The sequence below is a fragment of the Candida margitis genome (assembly GCF_024628925.1).
Source record: "Candida margitis strain CBS 14175 chromosome Unknown scaffold2, whole genome shotgun sequence".
NCBI classification, from domain to species: Eukaryota; Fungi; Ascomycota; class Pichiomycetes; order Serinales; family Debaryomycetaceae; genus Lodderomyces; species Lodderomyces margitis.
This window is the reverse complement of record NW_026261802.1, coordinates 325,128-352,244: the sequence shown is the minus strand read 5'-3', so window position 1 is coordinate 352,244 and position 27,117 is coordinate 325,128. Positions and strand designations below refer to the sequence as shown.

The 27,117-nt window shown below is 38.8% G+C and overlaps 11 protein-coding genes across 11 annotated transcripts; 6 read left to right on the top strand and 5 right to left on the bottom strand. All coding sequences in view use genetic code 12, as the record gives it.

Moving 5' to 3' along the window:
- Positions 1-26: 26 nt before the first annotated feature.
- Positions 27-5,003, bottom strand: NUP188 (Nup188p; the record flags this gene model as incomplete). Its single annotated transcript, XM_051814255.1, has 1 exon — positions 27-5,003. The coding sequence occupies one exon, from the start codon at positions 5,001-5,003 to the stop codon at positions 27-29; it is 4,977 nt and encodes a 1,658-aa protein (XP_051672287.1).
- Positions 5,004-5,184: 181 nt separating this feature from the next.
- On the top strand, positions 5,185-6,489 carry ERG12 (mevalonate kinase; the record flags this gene model as incomplete). The annotated part of the gene is made up of 1 exon (XM_051814254.1): positions 5,185-6,489. One exon carries the CDS (start codon positions 5,185-5,187, stop codon positions 6,487-6,489), a length of 1,305 nt encoding a protein of 434 aa, XP_051672286.1.
- Positions 6,490-6,560: 71 nt separating this feature from the next.
- On the bottom strand, positions 6,561-7,547 carry CANMA_002209 (uncharacterized protein; the record flags this gene model as incomplete). Its single annotated transcript, XM_051814253.1, has 1 exon — positions 6,561-7,547. The coding sequence occupies one exon, from the start codon at positions 7,545-7,547 to the stop codon at positions 6,561-6,563; it is 987 nt and encodes a 328-aa protein (XP_051672285.1).
- Positions 7,548-7,679: 132 nt separating this feature from the next.
- PPT2 (holo-[acyl-carrier-protein] synthase) lies at positions 7,680-8,123 on the top strand (the record flags this gene model as incomplete). The annotated part of the gene is made up of 1 exon (XM_051814252.1): positions 7,680-8,123. One exon carries the CDS (start codon positions 7,680-7,682, stop codon positions 8,121-8,123), a length of 444 nt encoding a protein of 147 aa, XP_051672284.1.
- Positions 8,124-8,181: 58 nt separating this feature from the next.
- GUA1 (GMP synthase (glutamine-hydrolyzing)) lies at positions 8,182-9,774 on the bottom strand (the record flags this gene model as incomplete). Its single annotated transcript, XM_051814251.1, has 1 exon — positions 8,182-9,774. The coding sequence occupies one exon, from the start codon at positions 9,772-9,774 to the stop codon at positions 8,182-8,184; it is 1,593 nt and encodes a 530-aa protein (XP_051672283.1).
- Positions 9,775-11,148: 1,374 nt separating this feature from the next.
- CANMA_002206 (tricalbin) lies at positions 11,149-15,295 on the top strand (the record flags this gene model as incomplete). Its single annotated transcript, XM_051814249.1, has 2 exons — positions 11,149-11,190; positions 11,261-15,295. The coding sequence occupies 2 exons, from the start codon at positions 11,149-11,151 to the stop codon at positions 15,293-15,295; spliced, it is 4,077 nt and encodes a 1,358-aa protein (XP_051672282.1).
- A 223-nt stretch (positions 15,296-15,518) lies between these two features.
- RPA190 (DNA-directed RNA polymerase I core subunit) lies at positions 15,519-20,492 on the top strand (the record flags this gene model as incomplete). The annotated part of the gene is made up of 1 exon (XM_051814248.1): positions 15,519-20,492. The coding sequence occupies one exon, from the start codon at positions 15,519-15,521 to the stop codon at positions 20,490-20,492; it is 4,974 nt and encodes a 1,657-aa protein (XP_051672281.1).
- Positions 20,493-20,776: 284 nt separating this feature from the next.
- CANMA_002204 (uncharacterized protein) lies at positions 20,777-21,220 on the top strand (the record flags this gene model as incomplete). The annotated part of the gene is made up of 1 exon (XM_051814247.1): positions 20,777-21,220. One exon carries the CDS (start codon positions 20,777-20,779, stop codon positions 21,218-21,220), a length of 444 nt encoding a protein of 147 aa, XP_051672280.1.
- Positions 21,221-21,409: 189 nt separating this feature from the next.
- CANMA_002203 (uncharacterized protein) lies at positions 21,410-22,066 on the bottom strand (the record flags this gene model as incomplete). The annotated part of the gene is made up of 1 exon (XM_051814246.1): positions 21,410-22,066. One exon carries the CDS (start codon positions 22,064-22,066, stop codon positions 21,410-21,412), a length of 657 nt encoding a protein of 218 aa, XP_051672279.1.
- A 1,614-nt stretch (positions 22,067-23,680) lies between these two features.
- Positions 23,681-24,688, top strand: CANMA_002202 (uncharacterized protein; the record flags this gene model as incomplete). The annotated part of the gene is made up of 1 exon (XM_051814245.1): positions 23,681-24,688. One exon carries the CDS (start codon positions 23,681-23,683, stop codon positions 24,686-24,688), a length of 1,008 nt encoding a protein of 335 aa, XP_051672278.1.
- Positions 24,689-24,968: 280 nt separating this feature from the next.
- Positions 24,969-25,457, bottom strand: CANMA_002201 (uncharacterized protein; the record flags this gene model as incomplete). Its single annotated transcript, XM_051814244.1, has 1 exon — positions 24,969-25,457. The coding sequence occupies one exon, from the start codon at positions 25,455-25,457 to the stop codon at positions 24,969-24,971; it is 489 nt and encodes a 162-aa protein (XP_051672277.1).
- Between the last annotated feature and the right edge of the window lie 1,660 nt (positions 25,458-27,117).

Here is a 27,117-nt window from a genome sequence, read left to right as displayed (position 1 = left end):
ATGTTTATTATTACACTTTGCATAATCTATGATAAAATATTCTTCATCTCTCTAACATCCTCAAATATCCTCTTGACAAACACATCATAACGATCACCGCCACGATCAATAATCAATTTCTCTTCAGCTGAGCTAGCAATTATTCTCGAGGTTAAAAATTTCGGATGCTTGAGTAAATTATCAATACAATCGACGAAATCATCTCGATTTGATTCCGAATCCAATCCGGGAATAATCCTCATGTCAATTACTGTAGATGCATCTTCACCATCAGCAAGTTCATTTTGGACACCACTTTGGTCCAAGTAAGCTGGTGTTGTTGAATTCAAATAATCACCAACATTCATTGCTTTTAATAAATTATAAATCACCAAAATTTGATTAGTTTCATAGACAGCAGCACTCGAAATTTTTATACTCGATGAATCACGCGCCCAACTGTTGATACAATATTCAATTTGTTTAGCAAATAATTGCAATGCAACACAAATTTCCGGTACAATCGAAGCACCCAATTTGGAAACGCTAGCAATGATTATTGGCAAAATTCCATCAATCCATAATCGATAATGCTTTGGCTCATTCAGTACTGAAAGCCCACCTGCTCTAATTGGACGTGAAATAGGACTTTCCAATAATGTCACATAAAGACCCGATGACACAATCGATTCAGCCACCGTTCCAATCGACATCAATTCCAACAAGTACATTAAACTCATTTGAGCAAAAGCAAAGTCATCGCCAATATCAATCGAACAAGACATGGTATACACATTTAACAACGTTTTTACTGTCTCCGCTTGTTTCACTGATGATGCTATGCCTTTAGTCAACAACGGTTCATCCGGCTTGAACGAAATGAATACTTTCAAAATTGATAAAATCAACTGCAAGTCATCAAACTTTTCCCCAAATTTATACGTTGGCAACTTTTTATCATCACTTCTCTTGAGTAAATACACATCATTTTGTAACTCAACTGATAAAGATTTGACTCCCCTAGTAATGATTGCATCAAACAACTCCTGAAATAAACTTAGGTTGCCCGCTATAGTTCTTGAGCTGCCTTCAATCATCTTCAAAGCACAATAAATGATTCGCAATAAAGGTCTATAAGTTCCCTTTGACGCAACCAAATCAGTAATAAAGTTCAAACTATTTGATGATAACAAAGTACTTGCACTTTTGATAATACCAAAGACTGACTCATCTTGTTTAGTATGGTCCTTTGCGTTAAAAAATGAATAGATAAGATAAAACCCAAGTTCAATTCGGTCAAAATAAATTTGCCGAAATTCTACCGACGGGATGTTTTCAGCAACATCAATCTGTAATAAAAAGTCAACCAAATCCAACAATTCAGGGTTTAATGGTCCTTGGTATCGACGACAGAAACTGGTCAATAAAACACCAAACGATTTCGCCCCTGCAAGCTGAGCCGATAAGTATTGACTATTTATACTTGAAGCAACGATTTTCTCTCTGATATCTAACCACTGAGCTTGATTGCCGAGTAATTTATCCAACAACTGTAGATTATAAATTGAGTTTGTGTCAATAGTGTTTGGCTTGTTTAACGAACTTGTGTACTTCCTAAGCTCGAGGTCAGGGAATGCGTTTTTGAGCGAATCTTCCAATTCGGCATGCAACGAATGCTGGTAATGCTTGATTTCAAATTTATGTTTCACGACTTCAATAAAAGTAGCAGAATTGATAAACTCAATGATTTGGTTGCGACATTTTCCATCTTTGGTGGAAAATAGATATAATGCAAGGATGTCAGCAATCTTTGCCACCAAATTTATCTCGTAGCATCTGCTTATAAAATTGACAATTGATTTCGGAGGGGCAGTTATTTGCATCTTGACTCGGTCAATCAATATTTTGATAAACTCACCATCAAATTTACTTTCTTTCCCCGTTGTCCACGAGTTACAGGACAAGGCAATGGCATCAACTAAATGAACGCTGACAAAATTTGGATAGTACTTCATTTCCCTCACGCTTTTTTTCAAGATTTGCACAACAGACTCATTCGAACCTTCTGAATCCTTACTGGATGGGTCTTTTGGTTTCTCAGCCCCAGCGAATGCACTTTTACCAGTATTGAATAATACAATAAGCCCTTCTTGTCGACTATTCATCACAGCACATATAAATTCATTCAATGCAATTTTTAATTCATAGTCATCTAATGAATTCTTCAAACTTGAAATTAATGATTGTTTTAATACTTGAGCGTCATAATTTCCCAAATGCGATAACAACGACGGTGGGGACTCATTCTCCCACTTCGCTCCAACCAAACTGGCAAGTAAATTCAAAGATATCAACTTGTAGGACTCATTGTTGGCAAAAATTGTCACCAAATCTGATGCTTTTGCGAATAAGCTCTTTTCCAAGGCCAGCGGAATCATCATCAACTTGCTTCTTAAGCTGATTGCCAATTCCGCAAATGAAAATGAAAGCGAAATCCATCTATCAAACCAGTAGCCAGATACATCGGTTAGTTCAAACAAATCAGAATTGCATGCAGTAGCTTCGACGACACTTATTACTGGTAAAATCGTCCGCGTATAGTTTGCATCGGCCGCTAAAAAGCAATCCAACATGTGTTTACTTGCTCGGGCAAACACCCTTGTTACTTTATTCTCCGGCACACAGTCTTCTTCTACTCCATACGTTGTTGTTAGGATGGTAGTGAATAAGTCCAAGATCAAACTACCGAGTTGAAACTTGTCATAAACACGAGCAAAATGGCAGTATGAGAAATTCTCAAACAAAAATACCAAATGAGAAACAATATGGAACAATGTATCCTCTCTTGATTTTTCAACAATAGTCACATTCAGAATGTAATCGTTAGTTAATGCTCTAGCAAATCGAACAAGGGCTAATGAAAAACGGAAATCACCATTAACCATTTCTACGGCACCAAATATGCTAGATGCCAAGCCTTCTTTTCCGTCATGAGAAAACAATAATGACCTTGCCAAGTATGGCCAGACTCTGCTGGAAATTATTGGCAACAAGTTGGACAACAATGTGAGTATGGCGGACAGGATAGAAACGTTCCTTGTATGCAAAGACTGTTCGAGAAATCGGAGGATAATTGCTATTATATCAGAGTCGTCAGTGTATGCTGACATGGACTCTAATACCAACTTGATCTCGTCCTCACCACAATCACTCAGAACACTTGTCATTAGCTTCAAAATATCAAGAATCAACTCCTCCTTTGCCTGATCAATGCTGACCACGCCTTTCGATATATTGTAAAAAACCCTACCAACAAAAGCCCAACCATTGTACTGGTGCAAAAACGTCACCAACACTTCATGAGGATTTGCTGCAGGCAACATTTTGGCACGTGTACCTGATGTGAGCGCCATCGCAAGCTTCTTGTTTGACTCAAACGGTGGAAACAAATTTACACCATCGGTTAATTTTACAAGCTCTGGGTTCTGATCGTCAATTTGGTATAGCTTATCAAACTGGTCTCTGTTGTACACCTGAATATATGATTTCAAATCGTTAAACTCGTGTAGTGCAAAATCACCATTAATAGATGCTAGTTTGATGTATGGGGAGAGCAAGAGCGGAAATTTTGCCCTGGCAATAATAAACGTTTCAATTGTCGCCTCATTATTGAAGAAATTCTCCACAACCGTGGTTGGACAGTTTCGCATGATCTCAAAGATGGAGTCGGTTATTTCTGGAGTCAATTCCAACAACGATATAGAAGCAGAAATAATTGACGACAAAACAGTCGAGTACAATCTGTCAAACTTGACCTTTTCATTCAAGCTCTTTAGTGAACCAAAAACATCCAAAGCCAAGCTTTTGCTGTTGCAGTGATTGACAATAATATCCAAGGCCAGAACCGAAAATTTCGCCTCAAACGATCTTGCAGCTGAGGAAGTTGGAAACTCTTGATAAAAATAAGACTTTCTCAAAAGAATAATGCTCCAGCAGTATATCAAAATCGCGTTGTTGTTGTAATCGCTAGTTATGATGCCATTGATGAAGCCAAAGACATCCACATCGGAGACGTATAACCCATGGTCCGCTTCTAATGAGTCGTATGCGTTATCAAGATCAAGATACTCGATGGATATCACCGTGAACAATGCTTGAATTAATTCAAATGACTCTGGATACTGCAAATGAGGCCCCAAAGTAGTTGAAAAGTTGGTTTGTTGCATAAACTTGAACCACTTTTGGACTATATCCTTTGTGACTAATGGGTTTTGTGCCGACAACTCAACTAAGACTTTACTCGAATCAATACAAAATAGTATCAACTCATTGAAAATAGACTCATCTATGCTATTTGACAACCCAGTTTGGTAGTTCCCACTTACTATGGAATTAAAAGTATCCTGGAGCAATTTAATCAACTTTTCAATGTAGTCCTTCGACAAAAACAATTCTTTTCCGATATTTCGTATCACGGAAGAAGTGTATGGGTTGGTTTTGTTACTTAAAGTCTCTCCAGCAATCTTCAAAATTATCCTCCTCTCTCGTAGGATATTGTATACATATGCTCCTATCCTTTCATTGTCCAATTGTGCATCCCTCTCATCATTTAGCTTACTCTTGAAATTCAACTTGACGGCTGTTTTTGGGGGGACTTTTTTACAAACTTGAACAATGACTCTTATTATCTCCTTGAGGTCAAAGTCAAGATACTTTTGAATCAATTCACCGTCTTTTATATTTTGTTGTGTGATATCAGTGTATAGTATACTTCTTACTGATATCTCCTTAGTCTCGATTTTAACTTTTGGTGTTGGATTTTCAGCGGTGAATGGCGATGGAGACAATATAAGGTCTTTAATGAGTAACAAATATTCATCCAATGCCTCTGAGATGTATGGGTCTTGACAATCTTTTATCAAAGCCAATGCATTGTCAAACGTCCAATACTGTGTAGGCTGGATAGTCTTTAGCGGAAGGCTATCTGATCCTAAGCTGCCAACGGATAATTCAGTTGACGGCATTGCACACTAGTGATTTATTCACAACTCAATTGTTTAATAGTAGCTCTATTTGCTGTCGCTGTTGCTGCTGCTGCAACTGAAGAAATTTTTTTTTTTTTATTTTTTTTTGTTCTTTTCGTTTGTTTACCATTTTCAAAGCACCTCTATATTCTATACTACTGATACAGATCAGCATTTGGAAATGTCATTGGAGCCTATAGACCCATTCATAGTTAGTGCTCCAGGAAAAGTGATTATATTTGGTGAACACTCAGCTGTATATGGAAAACCCGCGATTGCAGCTGCATTAAGCTTACGATGCTATTTACTTGTTATACCGTCTGCTGATACAAACACTATACGATTGCAATTTCCCGATATTGAGCTTGATCACTCGTGGGACAAGAGCTCAATCCCGTGGAAAGATATTCAAAGCCTTCTATACTATGATGATAAAGGGCATCCAGTACCTCCTTCGGAGTTGGTATCTGGCATTGTGGATAAGTTGTCCGATGCACTTAGTGGTTTCGAAAACAATATTCATCATATTGCCTGCTTTTGCTTTCTTTATTTGTACGTTTGTCTTTGCAAAGAGAGCCAGCCGGGAATGACATTCATAGTTAGGTCCACATTACCAATTGGCGCTGGTTTGGGCTCATCTGCATCAACTGCAGTTTGTCTTTCTACAGCGTTGTCGAAACTAGGTGGCTGGATCAGAGATCCACACATACATGAAAAAGACACTACTCCAAAGCAGGACATACCCGATCTTGAATTCATCGACAGATGGTCTCTTATTGGTGAAAAGTGTTTTCACGGGAATCCCTCGGGAATTGACAACGCAGTTGCAACACATGGAGGTGCAGTAATGTTTCAAAGATCTTCAGTGCCTGAAAAACCATCGGTTCGAACTAATATAAGAACGTTACCCGCTATGAAGTTATTGTTGACCAACACAAAAGTCCCAAGGAGCACTGCTGAATTGGTAGGAGGGGTTGGGAAATTGAATGGCAAATATCCCGCTATATTAGCACCAATTTTAGACTCAATGGGCAGCTTGGTACAAGAAGCGTATCGAGTGATGACACACCCTGACTTTGATTCCAAAGAAACAGCAGTTTTGCGCCAGTTAGTCAACATAAATCATGGGCTTTTAGTAGCATTAGGAGTGTCTCACCCGTCATTGGAGAAGGTGAAGATGATTGGGGATGATTTAAAAATCGGCTCAACAAAATTAACTGGAGCTGGCGGTGGAGGTTGCGCAATAACATTGGTTAACGACGATGCTGATGAGCCGGTAATTCATCAAGCAATGTTGGAGTATGAGCGTCAAGGTTTCGAAAGTTTTGAAACTTCGTTGGGAGGAAAAGGCGTAGGCATATTGTTTCAACTGGATATCCCAGATGATAAAAAGTTTAACCTGGAGCTGTTTTGCAATTATGCCAATCGATTAGAAATTGAAACGGCCCTCGCTGTAGAGAACGTACCTGAATGGCGATTTTGGTAAGCTTTGACGAAAGCGCTATGTATCAGATGCTATACATGTATATACAAGTATTAAAAGTATTACGTCAGATTTTAAATACCCCTGTTGAATTCTAATTCGGTGATTTTGTTTCCCTTTGCATCTTGCAAATGATGGAACTTCTCCTCCAATCTGCTGGCATGTAAAGTTTCACGTTGTGGAAAAACTGCCAATGCAAACGGTAAAACTGCTAGAGAGGTGACAAAAATCAATCCGATGTTGGTTAATGTCTCAACCGTCTTGGATTTCCCTTTTAATAATCTGGATTTTTGCAACCTCACCAAGATTAAAGGGGGTATAACCATAATTGGAGTCGCGTTAATGACCCTGCTTGCAGCAGTTTCTCCAACAGCATACCAAGCAGCGATTTTTGAGGTACCCACTTCTTGTCCTTCTTTGTCGTACACTATAATCCCCTTTTTCAACTCCTGACTCCTCATTAAAAAGACATTAGCAATACCAGCCGAGACAACCGCAGCAAAAGGCACCAACCTTCCCAAAATAAGCCTTGTATTGGGCCTGATATTTCTCAATTTGGGAACAATGGAGTTTAAACCTAGTGCCACTGAACAAGAAGCTGTAACAGCCATTGTGTAGTTTGTTGCGATTTCTCTTGTCGTCAACGGATGTGATTTGTTGGAGTTTTCAATATTAATAGCAACATTCAAACTCTGGTTAGCAATTTGCCAGAATAGTGTTCCCGCAGTGCCTAGATTGGGTGTCAACATACCTGCCGTTACCACTAAATTCGATAACACACATGATGACATTCTAAACGGAAGGAAAACAGTTTTGCCCGTATCTGGATGCAACGTTGAATCGAGTAATTTCTTAGCTCTCCATAATTCCGGAGTCATGGTAGGAATAACTCCATTCTTATAATCCCAAATCATTCGTTTTGCAGTTTCAATATCTTTGGATGTGTTTAGAAGCATTGTAGGGTCGGAGATTTCCGCGCAGTGTTTGACGCGTCCCCAGTATGTGCTTAATTCATATCTAGACTGAGGTAACGGTACTGGTCCTGGGATCGAAGACGACATGAGATAGAGGGGATGGTTAGGTTGTTATATGTTTGGATGGTGACTCACGGTAAATCAAAGTTCTGAAGAATGGAAAAAAAATTTTGCAGCGGCTGAGCGGCTTCAAACGACTTTGGTGATGCGACACCACTAATGACTGGATACTCTCGAGGTATAGGACGCAAAGTAGGCTTGGTAGTGGGGATAGGCATTGATATTATAAAAGCGTCCCGCTTTGAGAATTTGCTAGAGACAAAGACATCATCTTTTGCTGAGAGATTATGTAAAAGAATCCTACATCCTACTAAAGAGTTGCCCAGATTTAAAGAAATGAGCCCACAGCGACGAGTTCAATTTTTAACAGGATCATGGGCCGCCAAAGAAGCATTGTTCAAAACATTACAAGTCCATGAACAGGGTGAATTCAATTTTAACGAATGGTATCGGTTTAATGACACAAACGGGAAGCCTTTCATTTGGAATGATAAGTACAATTCCAACGACGAGGAGTTTCATCTAAGTATATCACACGATGACTCAATAGTGATTGCGACTGTATTGCGACAAAAAATCTACGACTTTGAAACGAAAACATAACGAATTATATATAGACGTCTATAAATGAGAAAAGGAAAAAGAGAAACTTGATACAGCCTTACTCCCATTCAACAGTAGCTGGTGGCTTGGAAGTGATATCGTAAGTGACACGAGCAACACCATCGACTTCGTTGACAATCCTTGAAGCAACTCTCTTTAAGAAGGCAGCGTCAAAAATGAACCAATCAGCAGTCATGAAATCAACAGTTTCAATGGCTCTCAAGGCAATAACTTGTTCGTAAGTTCTTTGATCACCCATGACACCAACTGACTTGACTGGTAACAATGCAGCAAATGCTTGTGAGATCAGTCTATACAATCCTGCCTTTTTGATCTCCTCAATGAAAATGGCATCAGCTTCACGAGCAATTTTAACCTGTTCTTTGGTGACTTCACCAAGGACTCTGATGGCCAAGCCTGGACCTGGGAAAGGGTGTCTCCAAACCAAGTCCTGTGGAACTCCTAACAATTCACCCAAATGACGAACTTCGTCCTTGAATAATTCTCTCAATGGCTCAATCAATTTCAATTTCATATCCTCTAACAAACCACCAACATTGTGATGGGTTTTGATAGTTTGGGATGGGCCTTTGAAAGAGATGGACTCGATGACATCTGGGTATAAAGTACCTTGCAAAAGATACTCAACTTCTGAGCCATCGTGTGGCTTGATCTTGGCAGCCTCTTCTTCAAAAACATGGATAAAGGTGTTTCCAATAATTTTTCTCTTTTTCTCAGGATCGGTGACTCCCTTTAATCTTCCGAGAAACAAGTCACCAGCATCAACCACGGTCAAGTTAATACCCAAACCTTCGTCCAAGGTCTTTTTTACACTCTCAGTTTCGTTTAATCTCATGAGACCATTGTCGACGTAAATAGCGTGGAATCTGTCTCCAATAGCTTCTTTCATAATCTTAGCACCAACCGTGGAATCAACACCCCCAGAAACGGCACCAATGACTTCAGCAGTTGGTCCGACCAACTTTCTTATTCTGGCAATCTCGGTATCAACGAAATTTTCCATACTCCAGTTGGTTTGAGCTTGACAAATATCAACAGCAAAGTTTTTCAACAATTGCTTACCTTGCAAAGTGTGAGTGACTTCTGGGTGAAATTGGATACCATAGATTTTATCAGCCTCATTGGAAATACCACAGTAAGGAGAGTTGTCTGATGTGGCCACCACTTTGAATCCAGTTGGTAAGGCGTGTAATTTGTCACCGTGTGACATCCAAACTTGCGAGTGGTCAACATCCTTGAACAATGAACATTCTTTATCTTCGACACGTAAAGTGGCTGGACCATACTCTCTCTTGTCTCCTCTAGCAACACCTTTACCATTAATCCAAGCCAACTCTTGCATACCGTAACAAATACCCAAAATTGGAACATTCAATTTGAAAATATCGTGGTCGACGTGAGGAGCATCTTCGGCGTAAACAGAATATGGTCCTCCCGACAAGATTATACCTTTTGGTTTCCAAGACAATTCAGAAATTTTCTGAGTGCATGGTAACATTTCAGCATAAACATTAAATTCTCTCAAACGACGAGTGATTAAATGGGAGTATTGGGAACCAAAGTCCAACACCAAGATGGTGTCGAAAACTTTGGAGACTTCGATTGGGACATCTTCAAGGTTAGTGGACATAGTGAATAGGATACTTGAGAAGTAAAAGCTTCTATGCGGGGGTTACTTGGAACAGCAAGGTCACCAAAAGCAGAATGATGGGATGAGGCTTTGCAAAAATCTGGTGAAATAAATTTTCTGCCTCATCGGAATCTGACTCTGTTTTATTGGGAGTGTCGCAAAAGAGCAAAAAAAAATTGGAAATTAAAGTAAAATGCGACAAACAAATGGTGGAGATAGGAGGAGCATCCCGACGGAATGATTTTGGTTAACATTTGAGATCTACTCGACAACGATCTTATGAATTGCACAAAAGATAAACAGAGCAGCTACGTTCCTCACCCGAGCCTCAGAAGATGCAAATGCTGTGTTTGGAAAAGAGCGAAATCTCTCTTTCAATGTCTGCCTCAGGTACGATCTCGTACAAAGATCAGGAATCAAACCATACCACCTGTTGATAGACCCTCCTTGCCTTGAAGTTGTAAGTGGGAGGTCGGCCAAAAATTTGTACCTACACTGGAGCTTCGCAGCTCCAGTGGCGTCGCGTTTTTCCTTGTCGTGATTGTGTAAGTTGCAGAACAACATGGCTCATTCAAAGTTCAAATCTGTAGCCTTCTCTTCCACAATTTGGGCGAGTAGAACTCCAGAACGAGTAAATTATCATTGGTACACAATGGCATGTCAGACTGTATGTTTCTGACTTCCCGATTGTTAATCTCACATACTCAATGGTTAGTTTCTTCGTAGCTCACTACACAAAAAGGACTACGCCATATCACAAAAAAAATTCAAAATTGGTCCTGTATCGACCAATCTGAGATATGTTCTGAGCATGTGCTGTCAAGCGTGTTGAAAGGAAGGGCCCCCATCATCTGACCAAAACAGCAACGTTGATATCTTAACCCATAAGCTAAATCCTGGAGAGCTGTAAAGCATAAGTTACTTCTAAAGTTTGTACCTGCTTCTTGGCGTAATTGCCTTTGCTTCTATTATTTTTCTCAACTTGGTTAGTGTTGCTAATAGTGAACAAACTCTGAGAAGAAGTATCGAGCAAAGGCTACGCTTGTTATAATACTAATGCACTACTCAACACAGCCTATTCACCAATGAGAAAAGGCTTTTGCCAATTGGTAGACACTTTTGTCTCACGTACAATATTCTTATTGTCTGTAAAGATGAAATTTTCAACTTTGTACCTCTTTTCCAAAGCCTAAAATTTTTTATTAAGTAGCAAACATTTGGAACCCAAAAAGAGCAAAGGAAAACTCAAAAAAAAAACACACATTACTAAAGTAGATCTTCCAATTACTACTCATAAACCAGATAGATTTGCTTTATCTAATAGGTTCAATTGAAGATCTGTAACTGTTAATTACCATTGAATAAGACTTTGCAATGGACGTAACAGCTGCACCCGAGACCGGCGCTGCCTCAAATGTATGTACTTGGAGGAACGATTTGTGTACATTTTCGGCGGTCAAAGTGTGATTTACTAACATCTGTATAGCCCAATGATATTCTTCTGCCACCCAAGCAAGTATCAGTTGAGCAGGCACCATCTCCAAAGGAGGCACTCCAGCCTCAGGAAACAAAGAGCTCATTACATGGTGGAAACAAACGCGATCAGAATAAGAACCAACACGAACAAAATGGCTCCCAAATGCCACACAATGGACAAAAGAAACCGGTTGGCCCCCCACCACTGTTACCTCCTCCAGACATCCCCTTGAGTGGTCGCAATCAATCGCCTTCAGGTGGTAACATCAATGCCAATCCCAATTATTCGAACAACGCTCCTCGTTATGCAGACCAAAAACATTACAACGATGCTGGTGTTCCATCTCCAACTGTGAGCAGACAGCAGAACCAGAATAACATCAGCTCTCAAATGAGCTCAACTAAGAAAATGTCTTCTACATTGGAAAGAAACGACTCACCAGTGAAACCAATAAATAGTTCATCCAACGTCAGCTCAGAAAATAAATCAACATCGCATTCTTCGAATGTTGAAAAGCAAACAACTTCAGGCACTTCAGAAACATCTCGACTTGGAACAACCAAGAAAGAAACATCTGGACTTACTCCAAGTGAAGACTTTGATTTGACAAATGTCAAGGGCAAACCCCCACCAAGAAAACCAGTTGATCCTACTTTTAGAGGATGGAAAGAAGTTGGGGGCTTTGAGGCTGATGATGCTTTGACTGCAGCTGACGAGACTGTTGACTTGTTATCCAGAGGATCCGTTTTTGATCAGTATTTGCCTGCTGTAGCTTACGGTGATTGGTACCACAACACAGCCTTTTTAATTGTTGGTGGTCTCTTGTCCTGGATTATAGGGTGGTTTAGATTCTCAGTCGCACCATTGTTTTTCGTCATGGTGGTTTTTGCAATTTTGTACCGTGCTTCGGTTAAGAAGTATAGGGGAGTGTTAAGAGAGCAAGCACAGAGAGAGTTTTCGGTTAAAACGATTGAAGATGACTACGAGACAATGGACTGGTGCAACTACTTTTTGGAAAAATTTTGGTATTATTTGGAACCATCCATCTCACAAATTGTCTGCGAGCAAGCAAACCCTATTTTGGCTGGGTTACCTATTCCAGCATTTGTCACTTCCGTCTGGCTTGACAGTTTTACTTTAGGAACTAAGCCACCTAGAATTGACTGTGTCAAGACTTTGGTTGGAACTGCCCCAGACGTTGTTGTTATGGACTGGGGATTCTCATTCACACCTAATGCCAATGTTGATGCTAACAACAAGCAGTTGAAAAACAATGTTAATGAAACAATTGTTGTAAAAGCAACTCTTTTTGGTGTTTCGATTCCTGTTACTATTGCCGATGTTTCATTCAAAGGTATTGCTAGAATTAGATTAAGATTGATGTCCTCTTTTCCTCATGTGGAAACTGTGAATGTGACAATGTTGGAACCACCTCAGTTTGACTTCAACACGAAGATTTTGGGAGAATCGTCATGGTGGTGGGAAGTTTTATCATTTCCAGGGTTATATCCCTTGATTAATGAAATGGTGAAAAAATACGTTGGCCCAATTGTTTTCAATCCTATGTCGTTCCAATTGAATGTTCAACAATTGTTAGCAGGTAACGCTTTGAATTCCGCTATTGGTGTTTTGACAATTCGTGCAGATTCTGCTCGTGGCTTGAAAGGTTTCAAATATCTTGGTAATACATTAGATCCATATTTGACGTTTGGTTTCTTGAACAAAGTGTTGGCTAAAACAAAGGTGATCGATGATACTAGTGCGCCAGTGTGGAATGAAACATTGTACATTCCTGTATCGTCGTTGTCAGAGCCTTTGACAATTACTGTGATTGACTACAATGACATCAGGAAAGATAGACAAGTTGGTGCTGTTCAATTTGATTTGGAATCATTGGTCGATAACCCACAACAAGAGCACCTTACGGCCGCATTTTTAAGAAACAACAAACCTGTGGGTGAACTTCTTTTCGGTATGACATACCAACCTGTTTTGCAAGAGGTGAAACAAGCGGATGGTGCTACCACCCCTCCACCAGATTTAAACACAGGTGTTGCAAGGATTGAGATCCCAGAAGCTAGAAACTTGAAAGGGGGAGACAAGGGAGCTACAACTAGTGTTCAACTTATTTTTGATGGTAAGTCGGTTGTGGAGTCGCCAGTCCAGAAGAATAACAATAATCCTGGCTGGGGCGCAGTTACCGAGCAAATTGTTTTCAACCGTGCAAAAGCAAGGGCAAAGCTTATTGTTAGAGACAAAAATGGCAAACAAGTTGGTCAAATTGTCAAGAGCTTGAATGAGTTGATTGATGCGACGCAAGTCGAACAAACGTGGTTCCCTTTGAGTAAAGGTGGGGAAGTTAGAATCAGCGCTAATTGGAAGCCAGTCCAATTAGAAGGAGCAGGTGGTGCAGGTGGATATACGCCACCAATTGGAGTTATCAGAGTTGGTGTTGAACATGCCGAAGATTTGCGTAACTTGGAGCACATTGGAAAGATTGATCCATATGCAAGAATCTTGGTCAATGGGTTTGAAAAGGCAAGAACGGCTGCTGTTGAATCCTCATTGGACCCAACATGGAACGAAATTCATTACGTTACTGTTTCCTCGGCCAATCAAAGATTAACTCTTGAAGCTATGGATGTTGAGAGCCATTCTGCTGATCGTACTTTGGGGTCGTTCGACATCAAATTGAATGAATTTATTCAAAAGGATGAAAGTGGCTTGTATATCGAGCACGTCGATAAAAAGAAGAGGACATCGAAATTAGTTCTGAAAAAGGGACCAAAGGGTTCAATAACCTATACTTTATCTTTTTACCCAGCATTGCCTGTTATGACGTTACAAGATTACAAAGATGAAGAAGCTGAAAAGAAGGAAGCTGAAGAAAAGAAAAAGAAAGAAGAAGAGGAGAAGAAGAAGAAGATCAATAAAAACCCTAGTGGATTGGAAGATGCCGAAGGGGAGAGGCAAGCTAGCCCTGAAGAAGATATTGACGATGACGAGATTGATGACGATAACTTTGGTAAAAAACTCAGATTGTCCGTGAATGAATTGATTGAATACAAGAGTGGTATCTTGGTATTTGAGCTTTTTGAAGCTACTGTGTCAAAGAGTGGTTCATTCTTGCAAGTGTTCTCAGCAAACCAAGGTTATCCCGATTATGTCAGTAGGGAATTGAAGAAGAACAAGTCTAAACTTGAAACAACTGGTGATACTGTCATCACTGAACTCGAATGGGCTGAAACATGCTTTAGACTTGTTAAAGACGAAGATGACAATAGGGCGGATAAATGCATTGCCGAGACATCCATCCCTACATTACAGTTGATCAAGAATGGATTGGAGAAACCAATGACGCTTGATTTATCAGGTTCGGGAAATGCATCCTTCAAGGTGCAATTCTCTTGGATTCCATTGATCTACAAATCAGGAGTACCACCACAGGATTCAAAGGACAACTCGGGTGATTTGCATGTCGAGGTTAAGAAGGCGGTTGGATTACCAGCTTCCGATAGAAACGGTAAGTCTGATCCTTACATAAAAGTCTATCTCAACACAGAAAAGGATGCATTTACAAAGACAAAAACAGTTAAAAAGACTCTTGATCCTACTTGGAACCACAAGGGAGAAGTTGAAGTGGCCAATTTGTTTGACTCAACTTTACGTTTCGAGTGTTATGACTGGGATGCTGTAGATGCTGACGATTTCTTGGGTGTCGGGTACGTTGAGTTGGGATCGTACGACATGAAAGAGGGCCCCGTAGAGGTTGAAATTCCATTGCAGGGTGAAGATGGAGAACCTGCAGGCACAGCCTACGCTGTTTTATCATTTGAGCCTAGGTTTGTTTTGAATGTCAAGGCAAAGAGTCAATCGGCTGTTGGTACAGTAGGAGACGTTGGAAAGGGTGTTGGAAAGGGTGTTGGAAAGGGTGTTGGAAAGGGTGTTGGTGTAGTAGGAAAAGGTGTAGGTAAGGGCCTTGGAGGTGGTTTGAAAGGTTTGAAGAAGGGATTAAGTTTGGGTGGACACCATCTGGAGAAGTAATGCTGATTGTTTTTAGTTTAATCTTGTTGTATATCTAATGTAAAGTAACTTGAAAAGGAAAGGCTTTGTAATGTTTACGAAAGAGATGAGCACTGAGCGTTTTGTGTTCTTGTGTAAAATGAAGTGATGATGAATGAAAGAGGAAGAGGAAGAAGAAAGAAAAAAAAAAAAATTTCAGTTTAAATCACATAGTTAGCAAAAGCCAACTAACACTTTATAGACCATGGATATCTCCAAGCCAGTTGGTTCAGAAATCACATCTGTTGACTTTGGTGTTCTATCGGACGCTGAGGTTCAAAAACTATCGTCAAAGCAAATCACAAATCCAGTTGTATTTGACAACTTGGGCCATCCAGTTACTGGTGGTTTGTATGATTTGTCACTTGGTGCATTCTTGAGAAATGTGTGTACCACATGTGGGTTAGATGAAAAGTTTTGCCCAGGACACATGGGTCACATCGAGTTGCCAGTGCCTGTTTACAATCCTATGTTTTTCAACCAGTTGTACATCTTTTTAAGAAGCTCCTGTTTATATTGCCACCACTTCAAGTTGAACCATCTCGAGGTTCACTTGTTCAAATGCAAGTTGCAGCTTATACAGTATGGGTTGTTGTTGGAGTGCAGTGAGTTGGAGAATATTGTTCTTCTTGGAAAGTCAGCTAAGGAGATGAGCAAGGACGACGAAGAGGAAGAAGATGGAGCATCAGTTGATGCAAAGACAAAGAAGGAGTTGATGGAAAGACGAGAAAAGTTTGTCACCAATGCAATTTCTGCAGCTTTGAAAGATGGAAGAGCCAACACTAAAGGGGTCATCACTGCATCTGTGGGAGAAGAAAGAAAAGCAACCATTCATGAATTTTACCGCAGGTTGTTGAGCAGACCAAAATGTAGCAACTGTGGAATGTACTCTCCTAGTTTTAGAAAAGATGGGTTTACCAAAGTTTTTGAAAACTCATTAAACGACAAACAAGTAACCAATAATAGAGTTCGGGGTTTACAACGTCCTGACATGATCAAAAAGAATGGAAGTAGCAATTCTACTACCGCCAGTGATATCCCAAACATCAAACATAAAGGTGGATCAAAGTACGTTTTGTCATCAGAAGTCAGGAATATCATAAGGGCTGTTTTCAAAAAGGAGCAACCTGTTTTGCAAAAAGTCTTTCATTCAAGACCATATCAGCGTGAGTACATCAGTGGCGACATTTTCTTCAAACAGTCCATCTTGGTACCCCCTACTAGATTTAGGTTACCTTCCAAATTGGGAGACGAGATCCATGAAAATGCTCAAAATGAATTGTTGTCCAACATTTTGAAAACAACTGTTTTGATTGCCGATTTGAATAGTCAAATTTCGCAAATGTACGAAGCGAAATTGAGTGGAGAGCAAAAGAAGATTGCATTTAACCGGTTGATGAATTCATTTGTTACTTTACAAAATGATGTTAATGCATTTATAGATTCAACCAAGAACCAAAACGCGCCAGCTGGAAAAGTACCAAATCCCGGTATCAAACAAGCGTTGGAAAAGAAAGAAGGTTTATTCAGAAAACACATGATGGGTAAGCGTGTCAATTATGCTGCTCGTTCCGTTATTTCACCGGATCCAAATTTGGAAACTAATGAAATTGGTGTACCACCCGTGTTTGCTAAAAAATTGACATACCCAGAACCCGTGACTTCGCATAACGCGGCGGAATTGAGACAAGCTGTAATCAACGGTCCCGAGAAATGGCCTGGTGCAGTGCAAATCCAAAATGAAGACGGCTCACTAATTTCATTGATTGGTATGAGTTTAGAGCAGAGGAAAGCTTTGGCCAATCAATTATTGACACCAACCGGAAGTAATTCATTTGTTGGCAAGAAAGTGTTTAGACACATCAAAAACAAGGACGTGGTGATTATGAATCGTCAACCTACATTGCATAAAGCCTCCATGATGGGACACAAGGTTAGGGTGTTGCCAGGTGAAAAGACATTGCGATTGCATTATGCCAACACTGGTGCTTACAATGCTGATTTTGACGGTGATGAAATGAATATGCATTTTCCTCAAAACGAAAATGCCAAGGCAGAGGCATTGAACTTGGCAAATACCGACAGTCAGTACTTAACACCCACCTCGGGTTCTCCATTGAGAGGTTTGATTCAAGACCACATTTCTGCTGGTGTCTGGTTGACCAGTAAGGACACATTTTTCACAAGGGAAACGTACCAACAATTGATCTACGGCTGTATCAGACCAGAAGATGGACACACAACTAGATCGAGACTTATCACTTTGCCTCCAACAATTTATAAACCCGAGTTTTTGTGGACGGGTAAGCAAGTAATAACCACAATCTTGTTGAACATCAAACCTGACAATGTGCCTGGTGTCAATTTAATTTCAAAGAACAAAATCAAGAATGACTATTGGAGTGAGCACAGTACTGAAAATGAAGTCATCTTCAAAAATGGTGAATTATTAAGTGGTATCTTGGACAAATCCCAATATGGTGCTTCTCAATTTGGTATTGTCCATTCATTGCACGAAGTTTACGGTCCTGCAGTTGCAGGAAAGGCATTGAGTGTGTTGGGAAGATTGTTTACTAATTACATCATGATGACAGCATTCACATGTGGTATGGATGATTTGCGATTGACTGAAGATGGTAATACCTGGAGAAAGGACATCTTGAAGCAATCTGTTGATGTAGGTAGACAAGCAGCTACTGAAGTGACAAACTTGGAAGAGGATACAGCCAATGACAACAAAGAGTTGAGGAGAAGATTGGAAGAAATTTTGCGTGATGATGACAAGTTGGGTATTTTAGATGCCATTACTCAATCTAAAGTGAATGCCATCACTTCTCAAGTTGTTTCCAAGTGTGTTCCTGAAGGTACCATGAAGAAGTTCCCGTACAATTCCATGCAAGCAATGGCGTTATCTGGTGCCAAGGGTTCGAATGTTAATGTGTCGCAAATCATGTGTCTTTTGGGACAACAAGCATTGGAAGGTAGAAGAGTACCAGTTATGGTTTCAGGTAAGACATTACCCTCATTCAAGGCATTTGAAACTGACGCCAGAGCCGGTGGATATATCAAACAACGTTTCTACTCTGGTATTAGACCACAAGAATACTATTTCCATTGTATGGCTGGTAGAGAAGGTTTGATCGATACTGCCGTCAAGACGTCAAGATCTGGATACTTGCAACGTTGTTTGACCAAGCAATTGGAAGGTGTGCATGTTAACTATGACAACTCGGTTAGAGATGGAGATGGAACCTTGATTCAATTCCTTTATGGTGGTGATTCGATTGACACTACCAAGCAATCACACATGAATCAATTTGAATTTTGTTTGGAAAACTATGATGCGCTATTGGCCAAGTATAACCCTGGAGAAATGGTAGAGAATTTGGACACATCCAAAGCGTTGTCATACTCAAAGAAGGTGCGTAAGTCAATGAAGAAACAAAAGGACGTCCCTCATTATGAGCAAGAGATCAAATATGATCCAGTAATTAACACATACAACCCTGCCAAGTATCTTGGTTCGGTATCGGAAAAGTTTCAAGAGAAGATGGACAAGTTTGTTGCTGATCATCCCGAATTGTTTGCTCAATCTAAAGAAGAAGCTAAATCTACTGGTAAATTAACCGAAAAGAAATTTAGAGCCTTGATGCAATTGAAATATATGAGGTCTTTGGTTAACCCTGGTGAATCTGTTGGTATTATTGCTTCGCAGTCTATTGGAGAGCCATCAACACAAATGACATTAAATACGTTCCATTTCGCCGGCCATGGTGCAGCCAATGTTACTTTGGGTATTCCACGTATGAGAGAAATCATCATGACGGCATCAGCCGCAATCAAGACACCACAAATGACGTTGCCAATCTTGCCTGACGTCAGTGATAAACAAGCTGATGCATTCTGTAAATCAATTGCCAAGGTTGTAATGTCGGAATTTGTCGATAGTGTTACTGTTACTGAAACCACATCGCAAGATGAAGATGGATCGAATAGTAGGTCATATGTGATTAAGTTGGGATTCTATACCAAAGATGAATACGAAGCTGAATACGACATTAGTCAAGAGCAATTGGAAAATGTGGTTACTCAAACTTTCATTCATGATTTGGAAACACAAATTGTTAAAGAGGTGAAGAAGCAAAAGAAACCCGATTATATGCCTACAGTTGGGAAATCTGCTGGAAAGACCGACATGGAAAGTGTTAGTGGGAAGATTAAAGAGTTGAGTGATGATGAGGACGATGTAGATGAGGAGGAAGATGGAGCAGATTTGGAAGAACTGAAACAAAAGGCTAAACAACAAGTATCATATGAAGGACCCGATGATGATGAAATTGAGACAATGAAACGTGCTGAAGAAACGAGCGATGAAGAAATGGAAGATGCAGAAAAGAGCGACGAGTCATCTGACAACGACAGCGAAAGCGATAGTGATGAAGATGCAGAAGATTCTGATGGAGATATAAATATGGATAACAAACCAGAATTGTCGCGTTTAGCCAAAGACCGTCAAGCTGAAGTTATTGCACAACACAATATGGTTACCCAGTTCAATTTTGACGATGAAAACGGTGAATGGTGTCAATTTAAACTTGAGTTGAATGGTAACGAAACGCAAAAGTTATTGATGGTCAATATTGTTGAAGATCTTTTGCGTAAAACAGTTGTTCGTCAAATCCCTCATATTGGAAGATGTTTACGTCCTGACCCAGATGCACTGGGCAAGCGAATCTTAACCACGGAGGGAGTCAATTTCAAAGCCATGTGGGAACAAGATGACTTTATTGAAGTTAACGCCCTCACTTCGAATGACATTGCTTCGGTATTGCGCACATATGGGGTTGAAGCAGCTAGAAATACCATTGTCAATGAAATTTACCGAGTGTTCGATACTTACGGTATTAGTGTCTCATCACGTCACTTGGATTTGATTGCCGACATGATGACGCGTGAAGGTACTTACTTGGCCTTCAATAGACAAGGTATTGACAGTTCAACATCAAGTTTTATGAAGATGTCGTATGAAACTACTTGTCAGTTCTTGACGAAGGCGGTCTTGGATGGTGATCGAGAGGAATTGGAGAGTCCTTCTGCCAAGATTGTTATGGGTAAATTGGCAAATGTTGGTACTGGCTCATTTGACATTTTTGCAGAAATGCCTAAAATTGAAAACTAAGGAAGGAGGAAATAGGCTTTCGTATTAGATATATCTTGTATATTAGTTAGAATGAAAAGAATTGGAATAATTTATTTAATTTGGGGAAAGTGTAAAGATCAAAAGAGAGCATATCGAAAGAAAGTAACAATAGTGAGACAAAATTGTAAAAATAAGGTGATATCGTGACCAAAAAATATAGATATGTTTATACAAATGTAAAAGCCTCCTCCTACTCAAGATAAATTTTGAAGAAAACAGCTTACGCTGATGTCTCATCCTCTTCTTCTTCTGGTTGTTAGAATATGTCCCAGTTCTTGTTTGCCAATGTATCCAGCTACGTATCGACAGAGACCATGGCCAACTATGCTAAATTTGAAGATAATTTGAAATGCAATACGTTAGTACGGCAATTGTATAGTATTGAATATGTGATGAAATCAATTGATCAAGTACTACTAGATGAAGAAGTAGAAGAAGAGGAGGACGGACACTTTGAAGAGCAAGAATATGAGGATGACAGTAGCATAGAAGCCGCTGAAAGTAAACATGAGAAAGAGGAAGACGGCGTGTCGATTTATCAATTTGATGTTGGTTCTTGTTTGCATTATTCTAATCCATCCATTTCCCATATAGCAGCTAACGACTATTTGTCATTGATTACCGAACCTAGATTTAGAATATCCCAATCAGTGTCTGATAGGATTAGGAATCGAAATTTGTCTTTACTACGAGTCAATACAATATAATGCAATGTGATATAGAGACAACAATAAAAAAAGATAGAATGTATATTTAGATAAATAAGGGAAACGTCCGTGTGTTTTATTTTTTGATCCTTAATCCCATTTTGAAAGACAAGGCGTAAAGGCTCTCCTCTCTTGCTTTCTGGATTAGATGGAGGTTTGCGGTCACCGAGGATTTGTGCGCTGTTTCTTTTATACATTGTAAGCAGCAATAATCAATGATAATATAAAAGAAATTTTAAAACTTGGTTTCTCAAATACCAATTGTTTTAAATCAATCTTTTGTTTACCAACAGTGAAGATATAATTCCAAGGAATATTGATGATATTTCTACTTTGTAAAAACTCAACAAGTAAAAATGAGCTCAATGAAATAAATACAAACACTTGAGACAATTTACCCAATATGATTCCTAAAAATAGACCGGTCACTGATCCAATGGTTAACTCCTCATAGTTTAAATTGTTGCCAAATCTAGATTTTGTAGGCTTGGTAACTGGGTGAATTGTTACATTTGACGCCACTTGTTGTCTAGGTGTAGAAACGGCGGCAACATCGTTATAGATGGATTTAGCAAATGACGCAGTGAGCAAAAATGAAGCACCAGCACTAGCAAAGAATAATTTGAAAATATTTGATGAATTGGATCTGTAGCTGTTGCGTTGTTTCTGCTGCTGCTTTACAGCAGCTACAATTGCATTTGATCTGGTGGTTGTTGTTTGCAATCTAGGAATGAAGAAATTGGTAGCTGAGGCCGTGGGTTTATTATTCGATAATAATCGAATTGATGATTTGGTGGATGCAATCGCTGAACGGTTAAGGATAGTTGGTAATGAAGTTCTAAACATGGCTTGAATTGGGGAAGCTAGACTTTTTACTTCTGCTTTTTTTGGTTATATTGAAGGAAAAGGTTGTGTTGGAGGTTTTTATAAATAAAATCAGATGTGGATTTATTTCAATTTGTGTTGAGTGAATGTGAATACAAAAAGAAAACGGAAATAAATAACTCCCGAATGAGAGAAAGAAAAGGTGGGGGTGTTTTATGGTATTGTATGACAAAAGAGAGAGAAAGAGAAAGAACAACAGGCTCTTTCTTTCTATCCATTTCGTACAGGATGGGTCCTTTGGATTAACTAAGACTATAGCCTTAGGCTATTACGATAAGATGCTACTAACAGATACATGCGAGAGCAATCGAAATCAACTCGCTGATTTTTTCTTTTAACTCCGGTTTATTTGTTGGGTGTCAGGTGCAGTGTCTAGTCGCAAAAAGAGCTCACAATCATACGACACTGATTTTACGGATAAATACAAACTCGACACCCGATATCCATATGGACTTACTACTTCAACAATTTCCGCTTGTCCACATCCAATTTTTTTTGGACCTTATGGACTCTACGGTAGAATTCAGAGTAGGGTTTATGAGAATAAGCTGTTGAAAGCCAACCAATGGTCTGTTTACCCAATTCCTACCCTCTATTTCTCTCCATCTATTATAATGGATTTAGTTAGATAGTAGAGAGTCTTTGAATGCGTCAACACACTCTCAATTTCTTAAAGAGCCAATTTTTATGTGACTGTCGACCAATTCTACTCACACTTTGTCTTGTTGTCTGCATGGTGCGGCGTAACCACGGAAACAGAGAAAATAATTATTAGTGCTCATTACACGACTTTTGATTTCAATTTCCGTCAAAAGTACACTACCCATATTTTGAAATTCTTCATTAGATAATATATTATGTAATAGACTCTTGTCTTCCTATTCTAATATTTATTCATAGCTTTCTTTAAAGAGAGAAAGACAGCCAGCCTAAAAATATTTAAATTGACAAAAGTACACTACCCCTGCTCTTTTTTTATTTTTTATTTTTTATTTTTTTCTTTTTTCTTTTTTCTTTCTTTTTCTCCTAAGGCTCTAGAATTTCCTCTTCATAGTAAAGAAACATTTTCGCTTAAAGTACTAAGAGAGAGAGAGAGTGGAGTCTAAACCATACATAAAATAAGAATACCTCAAAAGGTATAAGTAATAACCAATTTTTCTCTTTTCTTCTTCTTCTTCTCTCTTTAATTTTTTGCAACACATACACACACTCACACACTCACCTTAAACATATTACACTTTCTCTTCCATCAATTAGGACAACATTGGCTCAACCCAGTGCAAAGATATATATATATATATATATATATACATAGAGAGAGGGTTTTGTCAATTTTTTTGCTGCAACATATATAGTTTTTTTTTGTTCCTTTCCTTCTTTTTAACGAAGCTTGTGTTGCAAAAAATTCAAATAAGTTAAAGAGCCAGAGACACTAACCAACAAACCAATAGATATCAAGAAGCTTGTCGTACAGGTATTGTTGCTTTTAAAACGTGTGGAGGCATTGGACTATCTATCAGAAATTTTCACTACCTACTAGTCACAAGACTTTAAGAGCTTTTCACCAAATTCACTATGTTTCAACAACAACAACAAGAGCAGAGTTATTTACAACCGCATAATTTTCACAATTGCAATGCCTCATTCAACGAATCTATGTTTTTCAACCCAGAGACGGCTCAAGAAATTTGTCCTGGTATTTGGTTGGGTCCATATACTTCGTTATTAACTACACCTCAAGCAACAACAAACTTACAATATGCACCTCCACCCCAAACTCAAACCCACCTAGGGGGCGGAGGATACAGTTTCATCTCAAACAACAATATCAAGATTATCATCAATTGTGGATCAACTTTGAAATTTCTTGACTTGATTGAAAACTCACCTCATATTTCCATATCATCGGATGTTTTAGTTTTAAGTTTAGATCCATCGTTTGATTTATCCACAACAGCAACAACAACTACTTCATCACCATACTCCAATAGTGAACTCGTTCAACTGTTTACTCGTGACTATAGCAAGATTTTACAGAATTATATGAATTCATTTTATTTCAATAACCCAAATGCCAACAACTTGATTCACAATTTACCCCAGAATCATAATTTAACTATCGAATCGCCCATTTTAAATGGATCCAATTTGAAATTACAATTTTTTAAATTGATTCGGTTAATTTCATTATTCAAATTGATTAATTTTGATTTACAATGTTTATTTGTGTCGGAGGACGGTAATGGATCATTATCTACTGGATTAACTATTGCTTATTTGATGGATTGTTATCGATATAACTTTCAAAATTCCTTTAATTTGATTCTTGAACGACGTCCGACTATTCGCAATTTACAATTGAATTATTATGATGATTTATTAATTATCGAGAATTTGAAAAAGTTTTATGGAGAAAATATTGAATTAAAAGGGAGGAATCCCAATTTGTTAATGAATGGGGTTAAGCGGACTCTGGGTGGTGGTGGTGAAGATGGAGCTGCTGTTGAGGGTGAGAATAGAAGGGGAGGTGATCCAAGAGATGAAATTATGGTTGGTGGGGATAGAAAAAGAAAACTACACTAAGGGGGGGGGAGAGAAAGAGATAGAAAAAGAAGAAGTTTATTATTGTTTGTTTGCGTCCTGTAGAAAGAGGTTTGCTTTTCTAAGAAAGTTTAGCATTTAAGTTGTGGCTGGTAGTTTTCTTTGGTTTTCTTTGTATAAATTTTAGTTTGTTTATATAAAATGTTGTATCACTATGTATTTTTAAAAAACACTACACTGTATACTCAACTGATAACTTTTCTTCCGTTGCGTTTCGTAGTCGTTGCTTAAGATCGATCAAGTTTTGCTGACATGACTCTTTTTATTCAGGCACATCTAATCCTACTCTATTAGCACTCTTGGACACATTCTCCTGTTGATCCATCAATAACCCCGGATTATATCTAACCAACAAATCAAAATATTCACGCTGGTTGCGTAAATAAGTAGCTACATTGTTCAAGTTGTTCAATTCATAATTGGTATTTATACCAATCTTATCATCAATTATATTATGCAACGTAGTTAAATCCTGTAGCTCAGTACGCTCTTGATTCAATGCTCCTCCTTGTCCTTCTTCTACTTGTTTCAATTGAGCTTGTTTTAGTGATTCGAGTTTGGCGTTTATATCGTCAACTGGTTTACCATCCCTTTGGGCTACTGATTTCAAGTATGAATAATAGGTCGTGAGTTTGGTATTGTCCTTTTGGGCTTGTGCTGCTAGTGTTTTGTTCTCGTAAGCGAGTAGTTCTTGTGATATGGCACGATAGATTTGTTTGAATGTGGGGAATGTCTTAGTTGCTATTGTCATGTTGGTATTATCAATGTGGCGACGGGGAGGGGAGTTGAATGAAGTATGTTTTCTTCTTGAAAATTCTTCAATAGTTGGAGAGAGAGTCGCATATCGAAGAGGTGCGACACTTTAGTTTTCTCCTGAGACATTAATCTGTAAGAGCATAAAAAGGTTTAATTTTTCTGACCCGTTCCATTTCGCCGTTGGTCGTTTTCTCAGCGGTTGAGACCAAGAGCCATTGCTACACCAACTTAAAGTTTATGTAACTTTGTCAAAAACGTAGTGTGGTTGATTTGACGGAGGAATTTCAAGCAACTTTTATTTGGCAAGTATACTCTGATATCCAATATGGAAAGGTGTGCATCCGATTTATTACTTGCATTTTTCGGGTCCCACATTTTTTTTCTCAACCACAGTTTGGTAATGGGTTCTAAGGTTGTCATTTGATTTTAGTTTTCATCATACAAAATTCTCTTCCTCGAAACAAAAGCTACTGTGATAGCCCAGGAGTGATAAATTCTGCAACACCAGAGGCCAAACAGGAATGTTAAATCATGGGTACAATGCCATCATCGGTCCTTGCTAATGTCCGGTGTAACACCTTGCTAACGTAATAAAATCTTTCTTGTGTCTTTTACGGTTAAACTGGCTTGTACCGGAATCTACTAATGAAACCCAACACATCCGGGCGGTGTTTGTAGAATGAACCATGTTAGTTGTTCGATCACGAAACTGTTCAAGTGGTCTTTAGCGTCGTATCTGATGCTCTCCCATTAATGGACACTTGCTTTAGGAAATTGTACTGTAAGTGTACAAACTCGTTTTGCCATTATATCACCTGCTTCAGTGGTTGAAACAACTTTTTGCAAAGATCGATGATTTATTTTGCAAATCTCTTGCGAAGGGTCAACTGTTTTCTTTTAGATGAGCATGGATAAACCAAGTATAGCAAACCGAGTATAGCCAAACCTGGGTACATGGTTGATAATATTGAGGGAAGAACAAGAAAATAGCTTTTGTATGTTGTTGCAAAGATCGGACACAAAAAAATAGATGAAAAACTCATCTTGAAGAAGAAATTTAGGTTACTTTTAATGCAAAATTTGGACAAGTGAGAGAAAAGACAACGAGGGAAAACTATCTTTAGAGTTGTCTTGCAATATCGAACGCTCTTTTAGATTAAATATTGTCCCTAGGATAGATTAATACATTGCTTAATTTTGTATGAGAGGTGGTGTCATACTCAGCTACCACTTTCATTCACGTTTCTCTTTCTCTTTCCCACGCGACGTCCTTTTGTTTCCCACGCTAGAACATAGAATTTCACTAGTTCCAAATTTTGTAACTATTTTAAGGCATCTACATAATATGATTGTAAATAATTTAGTGAGTAACTTTTATTAGAAGACTATGGATTGATTATGCTTTGCAAGAAGAATAAACAAAGCAGTAATGATTTAGATTTTCCGTGGAAAAGAAGAAACGGTTTACTATAAATAGTAAGAAATGCGGCTCAGTTTTTTCATTTGCTTTGTGTATTCTCATTAGAGTTTTTTATTATATGTTCGGAGTTTTCATTGTATTCACCCAATTGGCCAATCAAATTGCTTGATTTCATTCACTTCAGAAACGTGCCAAAAAGTTATACTTGCACTCTTGAGCCATATTTTCTTGAGCA